Source organism: Aquarana catesbeiana, linkage group LG07 (assembly GCF_042186555.1).
Source record: "Aquarana catesbeiana isolate 2022-GZ linkage group LG07, ASM4218655v1, whole genome shotgun sequence".
NCBI lineage: Eukaryota > Metazoa > Chordata > Amphibia > Anura > Ranidae > Aquarana > Aquarana catesbeiana.
In genome coordinates, this window is record NC_133330.1 from 218,612,161 (window position 1) to 218,624,825 (window position 12,665).

General features: G+C 41.9%; 1 protein-coding gene across 7 annotated transcripts in view; it reads right to left on the reverse strand.

Moving 5' to 3' along the window:
* The window catches only part of MFSD14A (major facilitator superfamily domain containing 14A), a 92,135-nt gene that overhangs the window by 63,972 nt on the left and 15,498 nt on the right, over positions 1-12,665 (reverse strand). Inside the window, exons 2-4 of one of the 7 annotated variants that reach the window (XM_073593053.1) lie at positions 11,130-11,366; positions 8,950-9,071; positions 630-738 (exon numbers count right to left, since the gene is read on the reverse strand). In XM_073593053.1, coding sequence (XP_073449154.1) covers positions 630-710 — 81 coding nt within the window. In that variant the 5' untranslated portion in view covers positions 711-738; positions 8,950-9,071; positions 11,130-11,366. Of the gene's footprint in view, positions 1-629; positions 743-8,949; positions 9,072-11,129; positions 11,367-12,665 lie in introns of all 7 variants that reach the window. The other 6 variants (XM_073593052.1, XM_073593055.1, XM_073593054.1 and 3 more) reach the window with 6 other exon arrangements.

Below are 12,665 nucleotides of genomic sequence, written 5' to 3' on the forward strand. Positions count from 1 at the left end.
TACATTAAGATAATAGACCTTCTGCCTTTACAATCACTTTAAGCAAGAACACATTTAATTATTTTTTACTAAATATATTACTGGGTTAAATAGGGTTTTTCTATTAAAATGTGACTTTTAAAAAGGTTACTTTTTTGGGTCATATTTTTACTATAAATGAATGCAAGTAAAAATTTTTTTTTTAAAACGGTAAATTAGAATGGCGTTTTACGCATGTTGGAGAACCAATGACTAAATGCTGCAATGCTAAAGAATGCATGTACTGCATATGCTCTTTCTACTGCTGTGAAACAGGGCATAACACTCCGATAAGCTCTCATCTGTATTGAGCCATTCTGCTACACGCACCATTTGCTTGGGCAACATGCGCATACATACTTCAAGACACTGACTCACTATGTACTAAAGCCAGGTTGGCAAGTGCAGAGCTTTAAACTTTGATAAGTCAGCAGTTGCAGCTCTTATTTTTGTAAGCATATTTCTAACTGGTTGATTTTTCTTCCTTCGTCCCTTTATCAATGCAAAAAAATAAATACTTTTAACAATAATTCGTAAATTACAGCTTTACCCATGTTTTTTGCAGTGAACAAACTCAATCAGTCAGTTTATATTGCTGTTTTTACACTCACCGTGCCACCATCTTTAATGATGATTTTTTTGGCAAGGAGCACACTGCGGTTCACTCTCTTCTTTTTCTTCCCCTGAGTCATTTTTACATCACCGTTGCCCTTTCAACATCTGCCTAGAAAAAACAGAACCATACTACGTAACTAATTTACAAACACACAAAGCAATCTTGAAAAACAGAACCATAATCAAATATTCAATTCTGTGAACAGGACAAACAAAATTTAATGAGAATTGGCCTTTGATTATATAACCGATGATTAAATTTTATGTTGCTAAGCTTGAGCACCTACATATATAGTATAAAGCAGGGGGTAGGATACAGACGTACCAGTTCCTTTTCAAAGAATAAAAACTGTCAGAATCTAATCACAGATGGATATTTGTCAGACTATAGAAATGTGCTACATGACAAAAGGATCAATAACACAATGGAACAAACTGGCAACTGCACTACCAGGCCTTGTGGTGTGCTGGATTTGGGAAAACGCTGTGTCCTTTTTTTTTTTTCTCATATGCCATTCAGTTCAAAATAATTAATCTGCTGTAATTCAGCATATGTTAATGCAATAGACGGATCTGAATGGGTCCTTAGGCTTATCAGTTTAGCTTTACTAATTTTGTCCAAGTATAACAGATAATGACTGCTTTGCCCACCTGCCTGACCCACAGACATCCAACTCCTGAATCCACAAACATGCCAAACAAATCTTGTAGTTGTCCCCATTTTAAGTAATTTAAACAACAGATACTTTAAGGAATTACAATCTCTGCCATGTTGTGCACGATGGCAATTATATGGAGTCAAATGACTGACACTTTTCCCCCAAAGGTAAACTGCACTCCTTCACTGATTTGCAGAATAAATTTACCTGCCTCAGTCAATACAGAATCAGAATATACTTATAATTATTGTCTTAATGGTGGATGGTGTTCTTATGTCTGATTGTGAATGACTGACGTATCTGGAATCAACAGCATTGAATTGTAAGTTCTTGTTTATTTAAAAAAAATCCTTTCGAGAGAAAAAAAAAAAAAAACAAAAAAACACAACTTTAAGTGATTGTTATTTTTATAGAAAAAAACAACAAAACGTTTACAAACATGTTATACTTACCTGCCCTATTGCAGAGGATTTGCACAGAGCAGCCCAGATCCTCCTTTTCTCCGGTCCCTCTTCTGTGAACTTGGCCCCCTCCCTCTTCTTGAGTTCCCCCACAGCAAGCAGCTTGCTATGGAGGTACCCAAGCCAAATCACAGCTCTCTGTGTCTCTCTCCTGATTGGCTGACAGCAATGGGAGCTGCTGTGTCTCAGCTAATCAGAAGGAAGTCTCAAATGGCTGAGACACTCGTGGAAATCGCTAGACAGAGATGGGGATCAGGTAAGAACTAGGGGGGCTGCTGCACACAGAAGGCTTTTTATCTTAATGTAAAGTCGCATATAAAGTATAAACCAAAATTGCAAATAAAAAATTCAACGAAAATAAAACCAAACAGAAAACAGAAAAGTGACCCCCTTTGGAGTGTGTAGGTGTAACGTTGTCCCAGTTTAAAAAATACTTTGTAAATCGTGTGTAGCCAAATCCCACATGTAAAATCGCATGTAAATTCTAAACAAAATATAAACAAAATCGCATATAGCAAATATAACGGCTAGGTTGGCCCCCTTTGAATTGGGGGAGGGGGAAGGGGAACAGGGGATGAAATAAAAAAATGACTTTAGCCAAAGCTATTCCATCCGCATAAAAACCCCATATAGTGATTGACAAACATAACATTGCTGAGTGGCATACACTGTGACTGCGCATTACCCCCGCAGGGGTTAAAGAAGCTGGCGAGTGTCCGCATGATCACAAGACACGAGCACCTGGTCACCAAGATTAATAAAAATACCTGCCTTGTTTTACAAAGATGTCAAGTTTTTCACTTAAATTGCACTGAGCACTAGTCACAATTTAACCTATGTAATTATTCAGCAATGTTATGTTTATCAATCACTATATGGGGTTTTTATGCGGATGGAATAGCTTTGGCTAAAGTCATTTTTTGATTTCATCCCCTGTTCCCCTTCCCCCTCCCCCAACTCAAAGGGGGCCAACCTAGCCGTTATATTTGCTATATGCGATTTTGTTTATATTTTGTTTAGAATTTACATGCGATTTTACATGTGGGATTTGGCTACACACGATTTACAAAGTATTTTTTAAACTAGGACAACTGTTTTATGTTTGGTTTTATTTTCGTTGAATTTTTTATTTGCAATTTTGGTTTATACTTTATATGCGACTTTACATATGGGATTTGGCTACACACGATTTACCAAGTATTTCTATGAATTAGGACTGTGCCACACCCACACACTAACCCTTCACTTACCTTCTGTTTTTTCCACCTTGGTGGAAATCACATTTGTGGGGGCAGCAGTCCTTTATGCGATTTCTTCCATTGTTTCCATTTTTTTCCTTTTTCTCCACTAGGACAACGTTACACCTACACACTCCAAAGGGGGTCACTTTGCTGTTTTAAGTTTGGTTTTATTTTCGTAGAATTTTTTATTTGCAATTTTGGTTTATGCGACTTTACATATGGGATTTGGCTACACACAATTTACCAAGCATCTCTATAAATTAGGACAGCGCCACACCCACACACTAACCCTTCACTTTTTATCTTAATGCAAGAATGCATTAAGCTAAAAAACCTTCCGAATTTACAACCCCTTTAACTGTGATTGGGGGGGGGGGGGGACCTTCTATTGGACAGCGTTACACAATCAGGATTTGTAAAGCATTGTATGAGGTCTGGCAGTTGACACAGCAACAACTGTCAGACATCAGGTGACTTGATTCTTGCACCAAAGCTTAAAGGGGTTGTAAAGCTTCTTGTTTTTTCACCTTTAGGCATCCCATGCCTAAAGGTGAAAAAACACCTTGCACTCTTCACCCCCCAACCCCCGTTTTACTTACCTGAGCCCCGAATCTCCATGAGCGCGATCCCGCGTTGCTTTCCCCCAGCTCTTGTGGGTGCTTCATTGGATGATTGATAGCAGCGCAGCCATAGGCTCCCACTGCTGTCAATCAAATCAATGACGCAGTGGGTCGGGGCACAGTGTATCACACGGGAGCGCGCCCGCAAGCTAACCCCCTTGGGAGAGGGCTTCCCGGGGGGGGGGGGTTGTTAATTCTTGCGGGGAGGAGCCGAGACAGCCGCCGAGGGACCCCAGAAGATGAGGATTGGGGCCACTCTGTGCAAAACGAACTGCACAGTGGAGGCATGTGCAGGCGGTCCCTGGGTTACAAACAAGATAGGGTCTGTAGGTTTGTTCGTATGTTGAATCTAAGTCAAAAAGACAATTTTTAAGCTTTTTGGATAGCATAGGGAAGGGTTAACACCCCTGTAACGTTTGTTTTGCTGTCTGTTTTCCTGTTCAGAAGATTTCACCTCACTTTCTTTACCAACTGACACTTGGATTTGGAAAATTTGGGGTTGTTGTGGAAACAAGCCTTGGTGATAAAGCATCAGTGGAGGTACCTTTTTCCATGATAACTCTTACAGGAGTGAATTTCCATTCCTAGGAGTAGATTTCCTCTCGCTTCCTGTTGTCTCTCACCGTTTGTAAGTAGGAGTCATTTGTAAGTCGGACGTTTGTAACTAGGGGACCACCTGTAATGGGGGGGGGGACCTAGTTTTGACAGGTACCCAGCCCCCACTTCTGCTCGCGCAGCCTAGGTGACTCGAGCGGAAGTTGTCCTCTCCCCCTTCCTGCAATCTTCTGGGAACCATCACAGGTCCCAGAAGATTGCTCGGCCATTCAGGGCACGCAACGCGGCTTGCACATGTGCAGTGCGCACCTGGCTGTGAAGCCACAAGCTGTCACAGCTGGGTGCCCACACTAGTAATGCCGAGGCGGAGGAGAGCCCATTGTTTATTAAAAGTCAGCAGCTACACTTTTTTGTAGCTGCTGACTTTTAATAAACATAGAAACGGCTGTAACTCCACTTTAAGGGGTTGATTTACTAAAGACAAATAGACTGTTCACTTTGCAAGAGAATTTTTCCCAGAGCTTGGAGTCTTGAACTTTGTTTAAGCAAACAGCATTATGTTTACTGGCCTGGTTTGGTTCCAAAAAAAATAAACAAACATTCTCTATTGGTAGAAAAAGAAAAAAAAAAAGAAAAGGAAGAAATCTTTGCTGCTTGAAGCCTTGTTCACACGGGCAGTACGTTTACACATACTTTAAAAAAGCGATCTATGGTGGATCACAATTCAAAGGTAGTTCTGAATCAGTTCATAGCCGAAAAGGCAATATTGCAGTCTCCTATTGCAGTCTCCTAAATGCCCTTTTCCCAATCCTAAGGGAGATTCTACATTGAAATACAATGATATGCATTTGGTAAATGCGGCATGCTGTAAATATTTTCCTCATGCATCATGGCCATGACCACATGGACCAACCACCTGTTTTCGATGCCTGTGTGATTGAGGTCTAGGAGTAGTCAGTTGGCTTCTAGAGTTGACTAACTAAACCATGAAATCTCAGTCAACGTAACCACGCTGTGCTGACACTATAACAAGAATAGCAGACACAGAATTACTTGAACCAGGTAAAGTGAGTATAAACACTTTTTTTTTTTTGTTAAAATAAAAACCATGTCATATTTAACTGCTCTGTGCATATTTTGTACAAACCAACCCTGTGTCCTTCTCTTCTCGGGTTCCCTGTTGGCACTCCTGGCTCCCTCACTGCCAAGTGCCCCCATAGCAAGCTGCTTGCTCGTTCCCAAGTCGGTTGTGTGTGTCCATAAAAACCCCACAAAAGCGGGTCTTGCCCCCCCCTTGTCACTGGGTAAAGAACCTTCTGCCTTTACAAACAATTTACCTTACTGGAAGTTAGTGTTCATTGACAATTAAAATTTTGGGGTGTCCTGGGGTGTATGGGATGTGGCATGAACGATCATGAGTGTTTGCCCAGGTCCCTGAGTATACAACAAACTGTAAGCTTAGAGAGAAAAAAAAAAAAACACAGAACAGCTAAGCTACAAAGCTTGGAAAAAGGAAAATTGATCACAACAAATTTAAATAAAAAATTATTGGGCAGGCAGTGGTGTATTTAGGTTTTGTGCTGCCCTAGGCCTGAAAAACTTGTGTACCCCTTCCTGTTTAAGACCCGCCCTGTCAAAAAACACATTCTATAGCATATATATAGCTGCAATATTCTGGCCACTTTACTGGTTAGTGTTTTTTTTTTTTTTTTAATTCATTAGAGTAATTTTTTTCCAAAAAAATTGCATCTGAAAGACCGCTGAGCAAATACAGTGCGACATAAAATATTGCAACAACCACCATTTTATTCTCTAGGGTGTCTACTAACAATATGTGTGTGTGTGTGTGTGTGTGTGTGTGTGTGTGTGTGTGTGTGTGTGTGTGTGTGTGTGTGTGTGTGTGTGTGTGTGTGTGTGTGTTCTAAGTAATTTTCTAGCAAAAAAAAAAAAGATTTTAACTTGAAACCAACAAATGTCAGAAAAAGGTTTAGCGTTTAAGTGGTTAAACTTTTTTTCACTTACACGCAAAGTGCCGGTTCACACAGGGGCGACTTGTCAGGTGACCTAGCCGCCTGACAAGTCGCCTCCCGTTCTGTACTACGGAACTGTTCTAATAGGAGCGAGTCACTCAGACTTAGAAAAAGGTTCCTGTAGTATTTCTGGGGCGACTTCAGGCGACTTGCATTGACTTCTATACAGAAGTCGTTTTGCAAGTCGCCGCTGAAGTCGTGTGCAGGTCGCCTCGGTGAGGCGACCTGCAAGTCGTGCCGCCCCTGTGAGAACCGGCACTAAGTCTATTCCATTGACAAATTGTTACAATGTTTATACTGAAGTTCAACTGATAAAAAAAAATGTTTTGATTCTTGGCAGACTGCCCAGTTTTTTTCTTCTTTTCTTTTGACAGCTGTGGTTTCAGAAGGTCCTACGGCCCTCTGCCATACATCGCTGCACGCCGCTGCTACAACCACCAGGTTGGACCTCCTGGCCTGGACCCCCTGTTGGAGCACTCACCTCCACTGCTCCCATACTGCCATCACCCTCCTGGGGCACCGCTACCCTCATAGGGAATTGGATGCACACAGTCTGGGACAGCATACAGGACCATTGCACCTGCTCACCAGGCCGGACCTTAAGAAATAAGGGAAAAAAAAACCCTCCCTCTGGAGACCTGCAGTCTCCTGCCTGCATGGGCCTTCTCTCGGCCCTCTCCAGATTGGAGCATACTTAGAATTACTCTTCTCTACGGTGGCTCTGTGGCGCCCTTTGCTGGGGAGCTCTCTCAGGCCGCCCCACCGGGTTTTGGGTGTCACGGGCCTGACGTGGACTGGGGGCGAGCGGTCCGTGGAAGTCTAGTGGTGTGTCTTTTTATCCCCCCAACAAACCAAACCCCCCCTTTCTTTTGAGTGCTTCTTTGGATACAATGCAGTAACACATGCCTTCCAAGCAAAATAATATGACATACCTCTGTGCTTGCTGATCCCTATCAGACACCCCTGAGGAAGAATTTATCTCGAAACACATCGGGTACTCTCTGGGTGTGTACTCCATACACACCTGGAGTCCCATGATTGTGGATCTTCTGCATGTTGTATTGCCATATTTCCATGTTTGTAACTTGTATCCTGTACCTTATGCCTCATCTGTTGTACCCCTAATTTACCCGAATCCTTACCCCAATAAACACCTAAACTTTTGCAATCAAACCTATATCTATTACACTCTTTATTATACTCTATTACTCAATGGTAGGTGTCCCCTTTAAAGTCCCGTAAGAGGATCAAATTTCCATTTCTCCCTGAATTTTGGGATGTGGGTCCACCTCACTCAATAGACCAACATCGCACCACCACCCCATATTGAAATATATATATATCTCTATATATATAGAGATATATAGAGATATATAGAGATATATAGAGATAGATATATATATATATTTATATTTCTTCTATTATTTTTTCTTGATTGTAGTTTAATTAAACTAAAAGACAATTAAGAATATGTATATGCTATAAAAAATGCATGTTATAAAATATTTAATAAACTACATAAATTAACAATGAGAAATTCAGTTTTATATAATACCGAGTTTTTACATGGATAATATAATGTACATTGTACAGTATGTTGTAGAGAAGAAATATTTATACTACTGAACTTAGCTAATACATAAGATATTATTTGGGACTTGGTTTTAAACTAGGACCTGCTCACCTAATATGTGCTATCACAATATGTCACTGGAGTAAGATTACTCCTATCTTGTAAGATATTTGGACTTGTGTTTGCTGCCACTGATTGTAATACTTATTTGTATAATGACTAGGAATTCCCTAGTCATTATACAAATAAGTGAAATAATCAGCCCCCCGGCCCAGTCCACCCCATAAAACTGGTGCTACACCAAAAGTGTAGCGTAAGCCGGCAGGGACCAATTTAGTGTGGGAGCCAGGAGGAGGCTGTTTTTTTTTTTTTTACGGCGGGGGGGTTTCTTGCTGCCCCCCTCCAAAGTGCCGCCCTAGGCCTGGGCCTTGTTGGTCTAGGCCAAGATACAGCTTAGTGGGCGGGTAATAGCAGTGACCTGGAAGATTCCTGGAAATTCGGTTAACAGATAAATAACTTTTTCCCCAAGTCATCTTCCAGGACAGGTGAGTATAGGCTAGCAATACCTACCTTTAGGATGGAACCACTGCTTGCAAGACCTTCCTCCCAAAAACCTGTTCCAAATGGGAGATTTGGAACAGATCTGTTGTCCGATTTTCACATTGTGTGTATGGGGCATTACAATAGTACTCTAGGGTTCAGCCACAGACAATGCTTGTAGTTCACTAATCCTTCTGGTGGAAACTAATATTACTAAGAGTACCGTTTTACAGGTTAGATGTTTAAAAGCATTCCTCTAGCGGTTCAAACAGATACATTTAAAAACTTCTAAGGACAGTGCCAAAGTCCCATGTAGGAAATCTCGCTCTGGCCGGTCTGCTACACCTTGAGACTGCCATCATGAACCTTCTGATTAGTGGCTGCTCTACCAGTTAAAACTAAGAAATTTAACAGGGCTGCTACTTGCACATTATTATCATTCAGGATTTATATAGAGCCAACAGTTTTGCGCAGCACTTTGAGAGCAGACAGTACAGTTACAACACAATTCAACACAGGATGAATCAGAGGGCCCTGCTGGTTAGAGCTTAAAATGAAGAAGTTAATGCCTACTACACACAATCAGAAAATCGGAAGAAAAATAGCGCTTTTGAAGCCGATCATGTGATTATCTGACCTTTCGTATACAGCTTTAGAGAGCTGATAACAACAGTTCATGCAAAATGATCCAAAGGGACAAACATCTTTCTTATACGATACCGGAACGTGCGATTTTGGTTTAATCAGTACAGTATTCGCCTGAAAAATATCAGAAGACCAAGACTTTACATGCTCGGAAACAAAATACATTATTTTCAAATTTTTGTAACTTTAGTAACCTCTTAATTTTCGATGTGAGACTAGCATAAAAAAAACAAAAAAAAAAAAAAAAAAAAAACAAAACACAATTTGTCCGATACGCTCATCATGTGGCTTTGACTAGAGAGCTTGAAAATACCAATAGCCTCTAAAAAGCTACCGAGGTGTGAAACTTAAGGTGAGAGAGAAAGTACCCTACACCTCACTCATTCACCACCGTGTTCCAAAAACACCCCAGAAAAGAGAAAAGCATGCCCCTCCACTAACCTGTGTCACTGACATACAAGGGTAGGCAGGTAGATTAAAAAACACCTGCCTTCTTACATTGGTGCCTGCCTCCCCATCTCTGCCAGATCTAGTTCAGATATGGCTGTGGACACTCACTGCCAACCATCCGACTGTCCTACATGCTGGCTGTATATATGGGAGTAGAACAGGCTCCACCCAAGCACCTGTGTCCACCGACCTGGTCCCTATGGGGCGTTAAGGATCTAGTGCCACCATGACTGCCATACAGCCCACAAGAAATGGCGGTCCCAGGCTTCTTACACCAGTATGGGCAGTAATCAAGCTCTTCCTGGAGTGGTTACTAGGACAATACAGAGGGAGAGGGGTCCCCTGAATGCAGAGCCGACCTATCTCCTGCCCTAGGGTCTAACCATTCCCCAGGATCTCTGCTTCTGTTAAGGCAGTGGTTCTCAACTCCAGTCCTCAGGACCCACCAACAGGCCAGGTTTGCAAGATAGCTGAAATACATCACAGGTGATATCATTTGCTGCTCAGTGATTGCAGTATTCTAGTCTGCAACTCCCCAAGGTAATACTTAAAATCTGGCCTGTTGGTGGGTCCCGAGGACTGGAGTTGAGAACCACTGTGTTAAGGGAACGCTACATCCAGGTGGCATCTGCCACCTAGCAGGACAGCCTGATAGAGAGTAAAATGTAAACAATAGATGTGATCCTATCTGGCCGGAGGAAACACATAAAACTGAGGGACCTGGGAGATTTGTGTGCTATGTATAATAACACGGATCATGTGTTTTCTGTCTGGAATTGTAATACACTACATTCATTATTCTTTAGTTGAAATCTTTTTCCCCACGAAAGTGGCATTACCTTTTAAATTATTAACTTCTTCCCACCTGGCCACTGCACATAAACAGCCGGGTGGGCGATTTGCCGCTCTGAATGGACGCAGCAGCGGGATCACGACGGACGCGGCATATCCCCGATCGGGAGAGGGGCTCTGATTGGCTTTTCTGATCACATGATGGCTGTGTCCAATCACAGCCACGGTGCGATGTATACAGAGCTGGCTGTCAGTTGATCGGCTGTGCTGGTCTGTGTTACAGGCAGGAATCAGTAAGTGTACAGCACTTTACACTCACTGAAGACACAGCATGTGTCCCCACACAGTAAAACACATCTGTCCCAGTGAACATATGCGCACATCTGTCCCAGTGAAATAAGGCAGGGATTGGCAGTGTGTGTAAAAAACCTGGTCCGTCTAATCCAATATAGCGAACAAGAGAAGGAACCTAGTGCTCAAGGCACGGTGTAATCCCTCTGGATTTTTAAAGGCAGACCAGGTATAGGGCAAAAAATATATATTTATTGGAAACATACAATAAAATTGCAGTAGCAAGAGAGTTACATATAAAATATACAAAAATTAATAAACAAGCTCAATACAAAACATTGGCATGAAACTTAGCTGCCCTAGATATGCAAGTAGGCTAGTGAGAATGCATGCTGGGAAACGACGCGTAACATGTTTCGGACCGTGTAGTCCTTCCTCAGAGGCTTAATGTAATTTGAAGCAATGTCATTTGAAGCAATCATAACACATTCTACACTATAAATATAGTGAACATTAGTATGAATGTTGATAAGTAACAATGTAATTCAGTATTAAATTCTCATTAGAGGTATACTTTCCACAGAAAACTGCATGTCTGCACACACATGATTTTATTATAGCATTAGAGATTGTACTTACACGGGTGAGCTGATCACTGATAAGACAACCAAGAAAGATGGAAAATGGCTGGACTCTGCTGGACTGGCAAGAATGGCCAGATCAGGATCACGATCAATGGTGGGGGGTGGGAATTGAGGCACCTGGACCAACTGCAAGAACTCCCAGCTGGCTGGAGTGTGAACTCCCACCAACAAAGGCCGGCCACTGAGTAATAGAGTGTGGTACTTGTAGCAGGAGGTAACAGTTCTTATGTCTCTAGGGATAAAAAAGAGACAACAGGAACAGTAAGGGTACTGGGAGGAAACCTCATATGGATCAATAAAAGACCAAGCTATCATGACTGGCCGCTGTATTGACAAAGTACATTGATAGTTGGCTAGGTCCGTACGGGACAAGCGTATATGAAAATCTAAAGTCATAATAGTAGTGGGGTATGCTCCCAATGTACCTCTCGCTACGTGCCTGGATTGGAATCGTCCCACCAGCATGAGACCATCAGTGTGGATGTCTAAACTGGCGGTGCGGTTTAACTAGCTGGTAAAATCAGCTGAAATGAATTGCTAAAGAGCAACCCGAATCAGCTGGGGTTGATGTGAGAGAGCGTTGCGCGCCAAGCAAATGGCGGCAACACTCTGTCACAGAGTTCTCCAACGGGACGTCGCAGGCCTGTCCCAGAGGGGCGGAGTCGTGTCCCAGTGATCAACATCTACACACATCTGTCCCAGTGATCAACAACATCTGCTGAATGTGGTCATTTTGTGGGCAATTCCATTGTCCTGGTGCTCTAGGACCTTCAAAATGTAATAACTAGACAGGAAATTTGATGTGTAATTTCCACAGGCTGTGTAAATGTCTCACACATGTGGTATCGCCATAATCAGGAGTAGCAGAATGTATTTGGGGTTGTAATTTTTGCTATGTACATGCTACATGTTTGACAACTTTGTGTAAAAAATTTGTTTTCCTTTTCTTTCCACATTTTCCAAAAACTTGTGGAAAAGACTCATTATGCCTCATAGAATATACATTGGGGTGTTTGCTTTCCAAAATTGGGTCATTTTGTGGGTGTTTCCATTGTCTTGGTGCTCCAGGGCTTTTAAAAGTGTGATAGGTAGTCGTGACACTAGATGTGTAAATTATGCTCTTAGAACGCCTGAAAGTGATACTTGGAGTGCCTCTCTATGTGGCCAGGCTGTGGAAAAGTCTCACACGTGTGGTATTGCCATACTCAGGAGTAGCAGAAAGTGTTTTGGTGTGTAATTTGCAAGTATGCCTATGCAGTGTGTGAGAAATAACTTAATATGACAATTTTGTGAAAAAAACATTCAATTCAAGTACTGTGGGAAAAAATTACAACTTCAAAAAAACTGACCATGCCTCTTACTAAATGACTTAGACTGTCTACTTTCCAAAAAGTTGTCATTTAGATGATATTTGTACTATCCTGACATTTTAGGGCCCCAAGAAATGAGACAGGTCGTCAGTACATCAGGATTGATCAATTTTCAATGATATGCAGCATAGCCAATCAGCGGCTAGGCTGAGCGGCGAAAT